Raw genomic sequence first — 14,038 nt, forward strand, 5'->3', positions numbered from 1 at the left:
CACACATAAACAAACACGAACAAAACCGATTCTTCCAACATTTCAAAAGCGAATCCTTTCATTTTTCATTATTTCTTTTTTCATTTACTATGAAATGTCCATTTCCCGTCAGTCAGTCACTTATTATCCCCATAGATGGTCTCATGACATCATGTGACATCATCAGGGATGGAGATCCCTGATGTCATAGTAAATGCGACTTGCTGTCACAATTAAGCCCCCTGATCCCTGATGTCATCAATATTGACCAGCAACTCTACATCTGAGCTCAAATCTCAAACCCTTACATTTCCATATACTGTATTGATATATTTCAGAACCTGTTCTGACATTCCATATATTGATCCTTCCCCATCCATCCTTCCTCTTCGAAGTCTCCCTTTTGACTGATAACTAACTGTCCATTCAAACTCTAGACGGGCCTGCCCCAAAGTTATTAGTGCAGCCGTGCCTGGCAACTGGCAAAAACTAGAGTTCTCAACAGGCCCGAAATTTTAGACCCGGCCCTACCTGGGCCCTCATCAAACCCTGTACACTCAAGAGAATGTCCCCGCTACCACCCTTAGATCTCCATATAGGAAGCTGACCTGTTCTGACATTCCATAATTGATCTGACCGCATCAAACCCTGTACACTCAAGACACACTCCATATATGGCCAGTACAGAATTCATTCCATGTTGATCTGACCCCCCATGCCAAAGTGCTAGTGCTCACCCAGCAGTCTGCCGTCAACGAGGCGGATGCGTGCGCGTGACCTTAGGTGTCTAAATTAAGTACAGGGAGTGACATATTTTTCATATATTGCTGGAATTGGCTTTGTTTGCATTTGTGATCAATATTTGGACTTATGTCATGCCCAGGTAGTTATACAAACAAAGTTCTACCAAACTTCAGCATCATGTACATTTAACTAGTTAGCCTGACTTTATAACTACTAGCCCTTACCCGTTGTGAAATACTTGCCACCTTGTGGCCGTGGGGGGGGGGGGGGGGGGGGTACTGCGTCCTGTGGCCGCGGGGGGTACTGTGCCTTGTGTGCGTTTTCACATTTTTTATTCACTAATAAATCCATTATTAATTTATCATTTATTAAATTGGAAAAAGGGCTTCGTTAAGACCTCCATATTATTATGGTCAATGCCCGTGTGAAAAGTGGGAGCGATTGGTGCAGGCAGTGAGGAGCTACGGCAGTAACTGTGACACACAGACAGACATTCATTCAGACAGACATTGGCTTAATTATAGTATGATGATGATGATGATGATGATGATATGATGATGATGACTTTATAAATATGTACACTATTATGTTTTTGAATCCTGTGTTCCCAATAACCTGTTTTCCTTATAGATGTTTTCTGAATAAAGCAGAAATTACTAATAATATATATTAGGAAATCTATAATATCTATAATAAACATAGTATACTGTCAGTCAATGTCAGACCAGATACCAATTAATAGCAGTCATTTTAATACCTACATTGCTTAGATCATGCAGAGACAAGGCTTTTCAGGTTGGTGAGGTTGAGGACTGAACATTCTAAAGCTGACTTCACGATGGCTACTGGCTAATAGTGGCTATTGGCGTATGCACATTATTAATCAAATAAAATCTTGGTGATCGAAGACCAAAATGCATCGATTAAAATAATATGGGGGGACAGCCCTATTGTTTTTTGCCAGGTGCTTGCAAAGCACTTGGACTACATTTGCACATACCACTGACGATCGTAAAGACAACCTTAGTGGCGACTTTAGTGATGACCTAGTCATGATTGGCTGCCTCCTAAACCAATGATAGTCTACTCTACTCTGTATACGGCAAAAAAGCCATACTCTGAATGCTGCAACGCAGAGCGAGAGGTATGAGAAGATAACTTGAGCTAGAGGACAACAATTATAAAACACAGCTATTGAACCTACAAACGGAACGTCGGAAACGAACGAAAACGGGCGCTACAAGAGCTTGTTGCACCTGGCAGTTATGTCTGAGAGTCATTGTTTCATCTCTGTCTCTTGCTGTCTTCTCCTCTGCATGCATGCATGTCTGTCTCCTTACCTCTCCTTCTCTATGGTTGTTTCCTCCAGTCCCAGAGCTGATGGCACGGGGAGTGATCCAGCAGCTGTTTCCTCTACATGAGCAGAGGATCCTCAGTCAGCTGATGAAGTCATGGGTCCAGGCTGTGTGTGAGAAGCAGCCTTTAGGTCAGTAGGAAACACACACACACACACACACACACACACACACACACACACACACACACACACACACATGCACTCATGGACGTACACACTCTCTCACACATAGATTCACAATCTTACTTACAATAGCTTGATTCAACCTAAAGTCAATAAACCACTAGGACTCAACTGAGAAATGTTGTCATGCTTCATAACCTTTCCTCAATATTGTTTTTATTATCTTTACTTATTATAAATGATGTCCTTGTTGTAATTTACCTTCCTCTCTTGTTGTGTGTACAGATGATATCTGTGACTACTTTGGGGTGAAGATTGCTATGTATTTTGCCTGGCTGGGTTTCTACACCACTTCCATGCTGTATCCAGCAGTCATTGGCTTTGTCCTCTGGATGCTCACTGAATCAGACCAGGTGACCAGACTGCACAGCTTCACTGTTCAAGTCAAATATCATTCTGTAACAGTCTCCAAATAATTGACAAAGTCCAAGAATGCATATTTATTTTACCTCCAAAACACAAATAGTTCCCGTGCGTGCAGTAGACATGGACATATGAAAACTAAACAACAAACCAACAACTCTAACCTTGGCCCTGGTAGCTCTTCCATGGAGTTGTCTACTAGCTAGCCCAAGCCAAAACAGAACTCAACATTTCCAGCATCTATAATATTAATATAGCAGGTGGACCAAAGAAAAACATAATGAGTAAATGGCAATTCAATAAACTCAAAACACGGCTAACCACGGCCCATACGTTTTCTTAAACAATTACACTGTTTTACAAAACAATTCCCAAATGGCGCCACTCACTAAAAAGATTTAACCTAACCCATGAACAACCACCCCTCCTCCACCCCTTCCTCACACAGTCACACATTTATCACACAATAAATAAACTTGTTTAAAAAGCATTGCAGTCCTTTGTGTTGTTAGTAAATGTACACAAACATGTAAAGAAAACAGGAAGCAGTGTGCATGCAGTTCCTCTGTCTACAGTTTTGTGTTATTTCTATCTGTCTATAAAAAGCCAATTTGAACGACTTCCTGTGAACTAAATCGTGGCTGTGATGACATACTGCTACACTTATGAATATAATGAGTCTTGATTTCATTCACCTGTTTGATTCCCAATAGCTTCACATTCCTTCAAACAGCTTGATTACAGCACTACTCCATTTTAAATCTCATTCAAGATGACATCCAGACAGTATATTACTCATTTAAAACATAATCAGCATGCTAAAATAGGTACAGTATATTACTCATTTAAAACTTAATCAGCATGCTAAAATAGGTACACCTAGCTGCTACACACAGGTGCAATGAGTGAGATTTTAACGTCCCATAGCCTGAAGGATTGGGCCACTCTGATTGGTTCAGAAACATACAGGCTTCCGTTTCAAAATAAAATGACCAAAAAGTCACTGCAGTCAGACATTCAGAAATTCACCATTGACGATTATTCACAGGTAAATGTTAAATTAAGAGACCCAAATACACCCATAAAGGTTTACATGCAATAAGTGACATTCTTTGCTATGACATCTCTCAATAAAGAAATGTGACTTATTTATGGCAGCTGAGCCTTTAGTATCTTAACAATATGGCCTTGCTTTGTATTGTGTGTGTGTGTGTGTGTGTGTGTGTGTGTGTGTGTGTGTGTGTGTGTGTGTGTGTGTGTGTGTGTGTGTGTGTGTGTGTGTGCGTGTGTGTGCGTGTGCGTGCGTGTGCGTGTGGGGGGTCCTTCAGACAAGCCGTGACATCTGCTGTGTAGTGTTTGCACTGTTCAACGTGGTGTGGGCCACTCTGTTTCTGGAGCGCTGGAAGAGAAGGGGGGCTGAGCTGGCTTATAAGTGGGGAACACTGGACACCCCCGCCGAATCCCTGGAGGAACCACGGCCACAGTTCAGGGTGAGTCCCCTCCCATGACCTCGCCCCCCCGTCCCCTCCCCTCTACTCTGTTCTTACATGGCCTGTGCTGTCTCCCCTTCTCTCCCACGCAGGGAGTGAAGCGTTGCAGTCCCATAACAGGATGTGAGGAGTTCTACTACCCTCCATGGCGGAGGCGTGTGTTCAGGTGGTTGGTCAGCTTGCCAATCTGCATCCTCTGTCTCTGCTTCGTCTTCCTCGCCATGCTCATCTGCTTTGAGCTGCAGGTCCGTCACAAATCTGGAGAACAGTCCATATAGAACTGTCACAAGTTCTTGGTTCAAACCTTGGCAACCCTGTGTGGAGTTTGCATATTATCCCTGTGTTTGTGTGGGTTTCCTCCGGGTGTTCTGGTTTCTTCTCACACGAAGACATAGTTTACACTCCTGCCTTTGCCCTTGACCTAGGTAGTGTCATTTACAACTGGAGTTGGTCCCCGGGCGCTGCACTGTGGCTGCTCACTGTGGCTGCCCATTTAGGATGGGTCAAATGCAGAGGACAAATTTTCCCTAGTGGATAAGAAAGTATACCGTACCATACCTTAATTAACACAGGAATGTACTGCGTAGTAGTTGTACTGTAATAATCTATCCTGTACCAGGGGAAGAAGTGACCCATGAACGTCCATTTTTGTGTTTCTGCAGGAGTTCGTGATGGGGATCAAGGAAATGCCTCGGTTAGCGCGTTTCATCCCCAAAATTATGCTAGCTATCACTGTGACTGCATGTGACGAGGTGTACAGGAAAATCGCCTGCTGGCTCAACGACATGGGTGAGATTCTAGCATCAAGGTTTTTTTTTGATAGGTTGAAAGTAGACTGACAGGAAATGGGGAGAGAGATGGGGGAAGGCACGCACGCAGCAAAGGCTGTCGTGATCGGAAGTCGAACCCACGGCACGCCGTCAGGCTGGCTCAGCAGTCTAGGTGTCCAGACAGTTGAGCTAACCGTCCGGGCCTAGCATCAAGGTTTACTAACGTTGAGCTAACCGTCCGGGCCTAGCATCAAGGTTTACTAACGTTGAACTAACCGCCCGGGCCTAGCATCAAGGTTTACTAACGTTGAGCTAACCGACCGGGCCTAGCATCAAGGTTTACTAACGTTGAACTAACCGACCGGGCCTAGCATCAAGGTTTACTAACGTTGAGCTAACTGTCCGGGCCTAGCATCAAGGTTTACTAACCAGACAGTTGAGCTAACCGTCCGGGCCTAGCAACAAGGTTTACTAACGTTCTGTATGAGTTTGGTGTGGCTAATATCAGTCGTCACAATCACACACAGACCACTTAGAAATATTTCCATACTGAGGGTAAGTGCCAGGGAGATATTCGAAGATGTTTTTAATCCTCAGGTCGTGAACAAAGTGTCTCCAAAGTGAAATATAACAATGACTATATGGACCCTGATATCCAGAATAAATATATGAACCATAAGTATGGTATAAGCATAAACAAACTGCCGTAACTCAATGGCTCTTCTGTCTACGACTACTGTACTTCTACTCTCTCTTGTAAGCCAGGCTTAGCCAGCTTCTGTCTATACAAGTATGTTTACAGTAATATTGTGGTATGATACAAGAGAGTTGGCACAGCTGATTATTTTGTATTTGTGACGCAGCTGTGCCACTAAGTTTGTTATGCCTACTGGCTACTGCACACTACCGTGATTGGGACCATAGGTCGCAGATTACTATGAAAACCTGCAAAACCTATCGCTCCATCAGTCAAGCCACCATATATGGCCGTCAGTCCATCACGCCTCGTGACACGCTCCAAATATGGCCGTCTCCATATATGAAGATCACAACACTGACCTCAGAAAACCCTGGATAGCCATACATGGAGAAGATGGATGATCACCTAGATCTACTGTACATATATTTGATTTCTCCCTATTGACTGATACCTGTCCATTCAAACTCTAGCTCGCCCAGCAGTCTCCCGTCACCCAAGCGAATGCGTGCACGCTTCTCGCCCTCAGGGCGTCTTACTGGTAATGCTTAACTGCTGACTCAATGGTTTATTGTAATATATCTTCCACAGAAAACTACAGACTCCAGAGTGCCTATGAGAAAAATCTCATCATCAAAATGGTCCTTGTGAGTGATCTTTATTAAGCACCTGTGAAATCTAAACTAAATTACTAAACCAAACTCAAGTTTCAAAATGATGTTTCACCAAGTGCCTTTTGTCCATCGCAGCTAATACTTATTTTCTCTCACAGTTTCAGTTTGTAAATTCTTATCTCAGCCTTTTCTACATTGGTTTCTACCTCAAAGACATGGAGCGACTGAAAGAGGTAAGAAACAGCAAGGTCCTATACAGCCACACAAATACATCTTCACCTCCATCATTTTGCTATCTCAGCTTCTGTAAACCATTCCTCATGTATTGTTTTCTCTCCACTCTGTTCTACACATATCCATGCCTCCATCAATGCACCCATGCATCCATACTGTATACATACATGATGTACACCCACCCACCCACCCACACACACACACATCCATTTCTCCATCCATCCATGGAAGATGCTGCTGGTGTTGTCTCTGTGTCAGAGTCTGCTCAGGCAGCTCAGGGACAACCTGCTGCCGTATCTCTTCCTCCAGATCCAGGTGCTGCTGGTCACACCCTGGGTCATCAGGGACTTTCTCAGGTCCAAAGTATGACCCCGGTCGCTCTGTCTGTAAGCGTGGGAAGTCAGAGGTCTATTCCATGCCACCCTTTGCACCCCAGCACTCATGCATGATGTTGGCCTTACGTGGCTCGATGTCTCAAATGTGTATTCTATTTGCTACATTTTCCCGTTTGTGTGCATATGTGGCCTGTTGGATACAATACAGAATTTAAAACGTTCATGTCACTTAATTGAACTTAGTGAGTTAGTGCTTTGCCAGTAGGCTAGGGTATATGCAGTCTCTAAATAGTACATTTCTGTGCTGATGGTTAAGACTAACTTAAAGCTGGTCTTAGAGCAAACTCTTATCTCTATGTGTAAGATAGCACTATGCCCAGACAGGTGTTTTAAGACTGACACACCCAGCTAAATAGGCACAAGATCATTTGGTATGTATACAACATGGGCACTGGGCATGAACATTACAACTGCATGATTTGGAAAATAGCAATGATAATTGCGCTGCCACTTGGCGCCGTCCTGCTCTCCTGCGCCGGGCGGAAGATACAGCCCGCCTCGATCTTGTACTGTCGACTTTGCAGTTTTAGCTTGTATGGCTTTATTTGTACACTTCACTTGCCAGTGTTTTTCTGTTAATCTGTTCATCTATTATTCACTTCATCTCCATGCGCGTCATCCAAAAGTATTTGACTGCGTTCCAATTCACCTCTGATTAATAGCCGAGATGGATTTTTGACGATAATTCTTTCTGTGTTTTTGTTTTATCGTTGCTTGTGTTTTTTGTTTTTGCAAAACACTCAATCTTGTGTTCTCACAGCTTCTTTAACACTCTTTTAATACCTGCCATCTCTGTTACTATCCCCAAATCTGAGACACTACCAATGTACCTTCATAGCGCTGACACTTTAATGCTCTTATGTGTCTGTAATCCGACGGGGTTTGTCTGAGCTCTGTGCTGTGTGGTGACTGGACCAGTTGGTTCAAGTAGGTAGCAAAAATAGAATTGCATCAACTCATATCGTTAGTCTCATAGCATAATTGCCTACATACTTTTTTGGCCAAATTGACTTCTGCCTATTGACTTCACTGAGTGTGTACTCACTGCTGCTTCATTGATTGTGCCAATATTGTCCTCAGCCTACATTTCAAAATGACAGAAAGTGCTTTTAAGTGAACTTTTTGAATTAATTTTAGAAAAGCATTTTAGAAAGCATTCTGATCGGCTGAGAACATAGGCAATAAGGCAGGATGAATAAGCATTGTTAGGAGAGTAGAGTTAGGCAGATATAAATAAAGGCAGATAAACATGAAAAAAAAGGTTTTTGTCCTCGTGATTGCGTACGTCACCTAGATGACTTACGTAATGACTATTACTTTGTCTGCAATTTTGTAAAATGCATGACTTAAGTACTACTATTATGCGTTCAAAGGGTTCTCACCCCAGGGTTTTCTTTGGGAGGTTGTCTTAAACTAATGTACTGTATTTATTTTGAGCAGTTGTTTGTCATCAGTGTTCACCTACAGTATGTCAGATGTTGATGTCAGTTGCCTGTAGTTTTCTTGGACTTGAGTGTGTTCTGGTTTGGCGTGCCCCGCATTTGCATTTGTGAGTTGCCCTGTGAGAATTTGTCATCTGTCCTCTCTCTGTCATGCTGACCATCCATCCACCTGTTCCATGACCTTGAGTTTACATTGTTGCTCTTTAGACAATACTTTATTTTGGATGTCCTCATTTTGTCACACAGTACACTCTTCTGTCTTCACAATCATATTTTTCTCTTCGCCATTTCAGATGCTGGCCACTCTGCTCATCATGCGCCAGTTTCTCCAGAACGTGAAGGAGGTGCTTCAGCCTTACTTGTATGAGCGCCACAAGCTGGGTGAGCTCACCCTACGCGCCGTGTGGGACCTGCTCCTGTCGGCGTTGCTCAAATATGTCCGGCTGGCGGCAGGAAAAGCCCAGCCGTCTACCCCCGACCAGACCATGCCAGGGCCTGGCCTGAGGGGCACTAGACCTGGTCTGGGACAGCCGGACAGGAGGTGAAGATAATGCAAATCAATGAAAACGAATATATCATTTATACATTTGCTAATAAATGCTGCCATTACACTCCTTGTCCTAGCTAGGACATGAAAGCATGCATTTATTAATGACAAATTATTAATAAACACACCAAATAATGACATAGTATGTACAGTACTATATTTCAGAAGCTATGGTTGTCTTAACAATGAATCAGACCAAACCAGTTGTCTCTCCATCTCAGGGAAAAGAAGTGTTTAAATGGTGGCTGTGGGGTCCCTGACGACGAGGAGGGAGGAGAGAGGGACGAGGCCGACAGTGGGAGGTTCAGTGAAGGAGAGACGGAGGAGGAGAGTGTGATTGACTGTGGTTTGAAGTTGAGAAAGGTCAGCTTCATAGAGAAGGTACATGGTGTCACATGACATAAGAGCAAACTGGCCACCATGTGAATATGGTACATTTCTCAAGATGTTGATCTAAACACTCTTTTAAGGAAAGTGCTATATGAGTGAAAGTCTTTCTTCTTCCTCTTTTTTAGGTGGACAGGAGGGCAGCGGCCTGCAGCGGCCCACCAATAGAGGACAGCTTCCTTGAGGAGGGCAGCCCCACCATGATAGAGAAAGGGATGGACCCAGCCTCCGTTTTCGAGATGTGTGACGACGATGACGAGGAGATGAAGGAGTCTGGTACTGGATCTGCGGCAGCGGCGTCTCAGGGCTTGGCTGCAGCAGCCACCACCGCTGCTGCCGCGGCCACTGTCACAGCCACCGCCGCCCTGCTGCCTTCTGGGTCAGAGAGCACCACGACCATGCGACACAGACGGAGGGGCAGGAGCTTGGAAAGGGTGGAGCCTAAATCCAAGAGGGACTCATGGATTGACCCGCCTGAAGAGAGAGAGAGCGTCACCCTCACTCAGGCCGAGATAGAGAGCTGCATGCAGCCGTACGAGGTAGGGCGTACCAATGCACCAACAAACTACTCTTGTACTACTCAAAGCTGGCTTTGTCATGTCATGTGATATCAATTATCCAGTGAATTGAAACTGACATAGCAGGATCCTGTCACAACTGTGGGGTTGGGGGAGGTCTTAAGTCCTTAAATTGTCACTTCATTGTCATCTGCCACGCACCGCCCCCCACCCTACCCCATGTTATTCCCCCACCCCCCCCTCTCAGGACACCTTCCAGGACTACCAGGAGATGTTTGTCCAGTTTGGCTACGTGGTGCTCTTCTCCTCAGCCTTCCCACTGGCTGCCATGTGTGCTCTCATCAACAACATCATTGAGATCCGCAGTGATGCCTTCAAGCTGTGCACTGGCCTGCAGCGACCATTTGGAATCAGGGTAGAGAGCATCGGCCAGTGGCAGGTCAGAGGCACATTACATACACCTGAGCAGGGGCTCCAAATATTTGTTTCTAGAAATCCAGTGAAAATTGTGTGTTGCATTGGAATGTTTGTTTTGTTAAAACATCCAAGTATTCCATCATGTCATATAGTGGATAATTATCCACTTTTGTTCCCAATAGTTTATTAGGCAATTAGAGAGAAGTGGTGGTTTGATATTTACATTTTTGTGAAATTATAAAATTGTCATTTTCAACATAAACATAAATGTTTGTCTCTGTGCAGACTGCTATGGAAACAATGGGCCTGATTGCAATTATAGTCAACTGTTACCTGATTGGTCAGTGTGGTCAACTACAACGTCTCTTCCCTTGGCTCAGTCCTGAGATGGCCATCATCTCTATCGTCATTCTTGAGGTACTACAGCACACACAAGTTGAGATGTTCTGTCTGGTCACACCAGGCATCTCAACAATCTCTACAGTGTCAATGTAATTTGACTAAACACAACACATGACTAATTCGGATTAGACACAACCCCTTTGCGCCTTACTTTGCACCCAGATAATGTGCCGTCTAACTAGCAAAATTGAAGATAGACACAAACCAATGCACTAGACCTTGCATCACCTTGTATTTATTTAGGCTTCAGTTCAACATCTCAACTCAATGTGATATTGAGCATCCTTGCTTTGCAGAGCTTTATGTGAATGATAAGGTCACATTTATTACGTAATTGATATATGGATAAGTAGCAGGTTAAGAGATGATAGCAAGAGCATAGTTTTATATATATTTCTGTTGGTGCTGAAAGATGATATATTAATGAGCAGTGTACATGTGTAAGTGACCTATGTATCTGTGGCTGTTCAGATCTGCTTAGATCTATGAGCATCCCTGCTCCAGGGCCCGGGTGTAAGATAACATTGGGCCAGTTTTGTTGGAGTGCTAGAGTAAATAGACATACTCTAACTGTATATGTAACTGTTAACAAAGGGTTTCTGATATTTGAGATGTATTTTACTTATCATGAAAGCCTCCAGAGGTCAAACACACTGTGGTTTGTATATACTGAGACACTACTTAACTACTGTCAGTACGGTGCCGTGTAGGACATACAGCTTTGAGTCTATATTCAGATGGAGGTGAAACAGCCTACAGCTCTGACCTGGCCTGATAATGAAGTCAGGCCTGGCAGAGAGAGAATGGTGTGACCCCAATACGGTTGTGCAAGCATCAACTCAGGTAAAATCCCTGAAAGAGAATTTTTAGGCATATTCTGCATTTACGGTACAATATCCCACTGCACTCCCTGTGGTGGTGTGGAACGCGTGGGTCAAATTTGAAGTCGGTGGGGCGAACGGTTCTCGAGTTATGTGGATTACAGACGTACAGACAGACGTACAGAGACGTGGTGCATTTATAGATGGATGTGACCTTTTCTAACCCGTTTCTTTTACCCCATTCATTCCATCTGTCTGTCTGTAGCACTTTGCTATCCTCCTGAAGTACATCATTCATGTTGCCATACCTGACATTCCTACCTGGGTTGGAGAAGAGATGGCTAAACTGGAGTATCAGCGCAGGGAGGCTTTCAAGGTAAAGGTTGCATTGCAATCCACTTTTACATAATGTCTAACTACAAGTTAGTTGCAAATTGAGAGATAAAGGTGAGTCAGCATCACGACAATTCAGTTTATGGAAATGTACTGTATGCAGAAGTTTACGAGAAGGTTCCATTTTTACTGCTGTATTTGCTGCCCTGTGGCTTTCTTGAAAAGGTCTGCACAGGCCCCTGCAGTAATAACAATTAGAGCTGATTCTTTTCAGTACATGTAACATTCTCCCTCTCTCCTCTCTACAGAAGCACGAGCGGCACGCACAGCAGCACTACCAGCAGCTGCAGAGGAAGAAGAGGGAGGAGGAGGAGAGACAGAGGCAGGTGGAGCACCACCTGGCCCGCAGAGAGAGGGATCGAGAGGACGCCAAGTCAAGCGAATCCTCTGCAGACCACCACCATGACAAGGCTCACGGCAGCAAATCACGCTCCGGGGGTGGCGGGGGAGTAGGGGGCAGCAGCTCAGACAAGCCCAAGAGACCCAGCTCTCTGCTGGCCAATAACAATGTGATGAAGCTAAAACAGATCATCCCGCTTCAGAGTAAGTTCTCCTCGGGCGGCGCCCGATCGCCTCAGTCGCCCACCGGTAGCGAGGCCAAGCTCCCCGGGTTCCTGAGCTTCAAGTTCCTCAAATCACCGGAAAACAAGAAGGAAGTGGTGGCCAACACTACGACGACAGCATCATCATCATCAGGTAGCGTTTCCCAGGAACGTTCCCAATCACCCAGCAAAGCCTTTAATCCCGGGAAACTCTTTAACTTTGGCAAGTCAGAGGGGGGGACATGTGTGAACGGGGCTCAGATGCCCAAGCCTGGTGAAGGATCTTCATCACTGATATCAGACAGACAGCTGACCAGGTCTGACCTGAACGGGGTTCCCGATGAGATCCCCTCTCCTAGAAGGGAAGACTCTGAGAACGGACATCCAACAGACTTTGACCACAAAGTCTAAATAGTGCCAGAAAGAAAATTATTATCTTAATGGAAGAAGTAAGGCATTTACTGTGAGGAAAAGGCCTGACCTCCCCTCTTCCGTGCTGTCACAGGCCATGTGTATGTGGCCATGGAGAAGAGTGAAGAAAAGATAAAAGTGAGGAATATTGCCGGCTGTTGACTCAGTCCGTGGTCTGTGGTCTTTTTTGCGGGGAACCAAAATACAGGCTTTTAAAGAAAGACATATGCCGTCATATCATGCCCCAAAACACACACACACACACACACACACACACACACACACACAAACACACACACACACACACACACACACACACACACATACAAACAAACCCTTCCTTGTCTGCAATACACAAAAAGAAATGCATGAGCTGCGTTTCTGATACTTTTAAGCCTTTAAAGTGGGGAGCTGTATTTCTTGATTTCTTTTAGTCAGAAATTGTAAGCATCTTGGTGGCCAACAGTGGTGTAAGTTTCTTCAGTTAGCTACTGAGTGCATTCTCAGCCATCACAAAAAAAGATTGATCATTAGATATGCCTCATTTCATTGTGGAGGGATTCTTCTGCCCTTCATTTGGAACATTTACATCAAGTGGAAAGATTGGAGAAGTTGAGCAATATCAATCAGTGTTTTACTTACAAACAGCACCGAAAGTCTAATCTGTCATCTCATGAACATGCCCTCAAAAAGCACCTTGAGATGGCACCAGCTTTATTTTCAAAGCAGAGGTGACATCAGATCATTATTGATTTTTTTTCCCCCTCCTATCGTGATGGCAATAGAATATTCATTGGACGTTGGTTCTCGATATTAGATTTTGAAGAAAGAAAATAAATAAACAATATAAAGTTGTAGTATACCAATACAGTGAAAGCAAGAAGGGCAGATGTGGACTTATATGGGGAACTAACTTGAGTATCAATCCGCATCCAAACCTCCGTGTGTGTTGTTAGATATGGACAGTGTTCCACGCATCCACGCACAGCTCCAACTAGTCTTGGGGAAACGAGACTAGAGATTTGTTTTCTTTTTAAGTAACATTTGCACTAAAAACCTAACACCCTGCATAGAAACACTTCTTTCAGCAGGGGAGAGGGCCAACACCAGCCTGCCTCATTACATTATGCAAAAGCTGGATTTTTTTATTTCTTTTAACCATTTCACACTAAATAATACTGTTTTTTCACCCCTTCCTGCTCGTTAACTGAGGGCTGGTCCCGGTCATTCAGATGAGGTATTCATGTACAGTAGTTGCCCAGATTTATGTTGAGCAACATTTCATTGTTTATGTGAAGCTTTGGCTGTATTATATTACAACCCTGTGTGATT

The 14,038-nt window shown here is 44.2% G+C and overlaps 1 protein-coding gene across 4 annotated transcripts in view; it reads left to right on the top strand.

Annotated features, from left to right (window-relative positions):
- ano8b (anoctamin 8b) overlaps positions 1-14,038 on the top strand; it is a 45,144-nt gene extending 31,106 nt beyond the window's left edge. For 2 of the 4 annotated variants that reach the window (XM_080770829.1, XM_080770832.1), the window contains exons 6-20: positions 2,093-2,209; positions 2,489-2,616; positions 3,955-4,116; positions 4,209-4,361; positions 4,779-4,905; positions 6,175-6,230; positions 6,356-6,430; positions 6,663-6,794; positions 8,562-8,809; positions 9,037-9,196; positions 9,331-9,741; positions 9,968-10,159; positions 10,423-10,554; positions 11,626-11,736; positions 12,002-14,038. In XM_080770829.1, the coding sequence (XP_080626955.1) occupies positions 2,093-2,209; positions 2,489-2,616; positions 3,955-4,116; positions 4,209-4,361; positions 4,779-4,905; positions 6,175-6,230; positions 6,356-6,430; positions 6,663-6,794; positions 8,562-8,809; positions 9,037-9,196; positions 9,331-9,741; positions 9,968-10,159; positions 10,423-10,554; positions 11,626-11,736; positions 12,002-12,706 (2,909 nt within the window). In that variant the 3' untranslated portion in view covers positions 12,707-14,038. The remainder of the gene's footprint in view (positions 1-2,092; positions 2,210-2,488; positions 2,617-3,954; positions 4,117-4,208; positions 4,362-4,778; positions 4,906-6,174; positions 6,231-6,355; positions 6,431-6,662; positions 6,795-8,561; positions 8,810-9,036; positions 9,197-9,330; positions 9,742-9,967; positions 10,160-10,422; positions 10,555-11,625; positions 11,737-12,001) is intronic. The other 2 variants (XM_080770830.1, XM_080770831.1) reach the window with 2 other exon arrangements.

The sequence above is a fragment of the Protomyctophum bolini genome (genome assembly GCF_963924005.1).
Source record: "Protomyctophum bolini genome assembly, chromosome: 8".
NCBI classification, from domain to species: Eukaryota; Metazoa; Chordata; class Actinopteri; order Myctophiformes; family Myctophidae; genus Protomyctophum; species Protomyctophum bolini.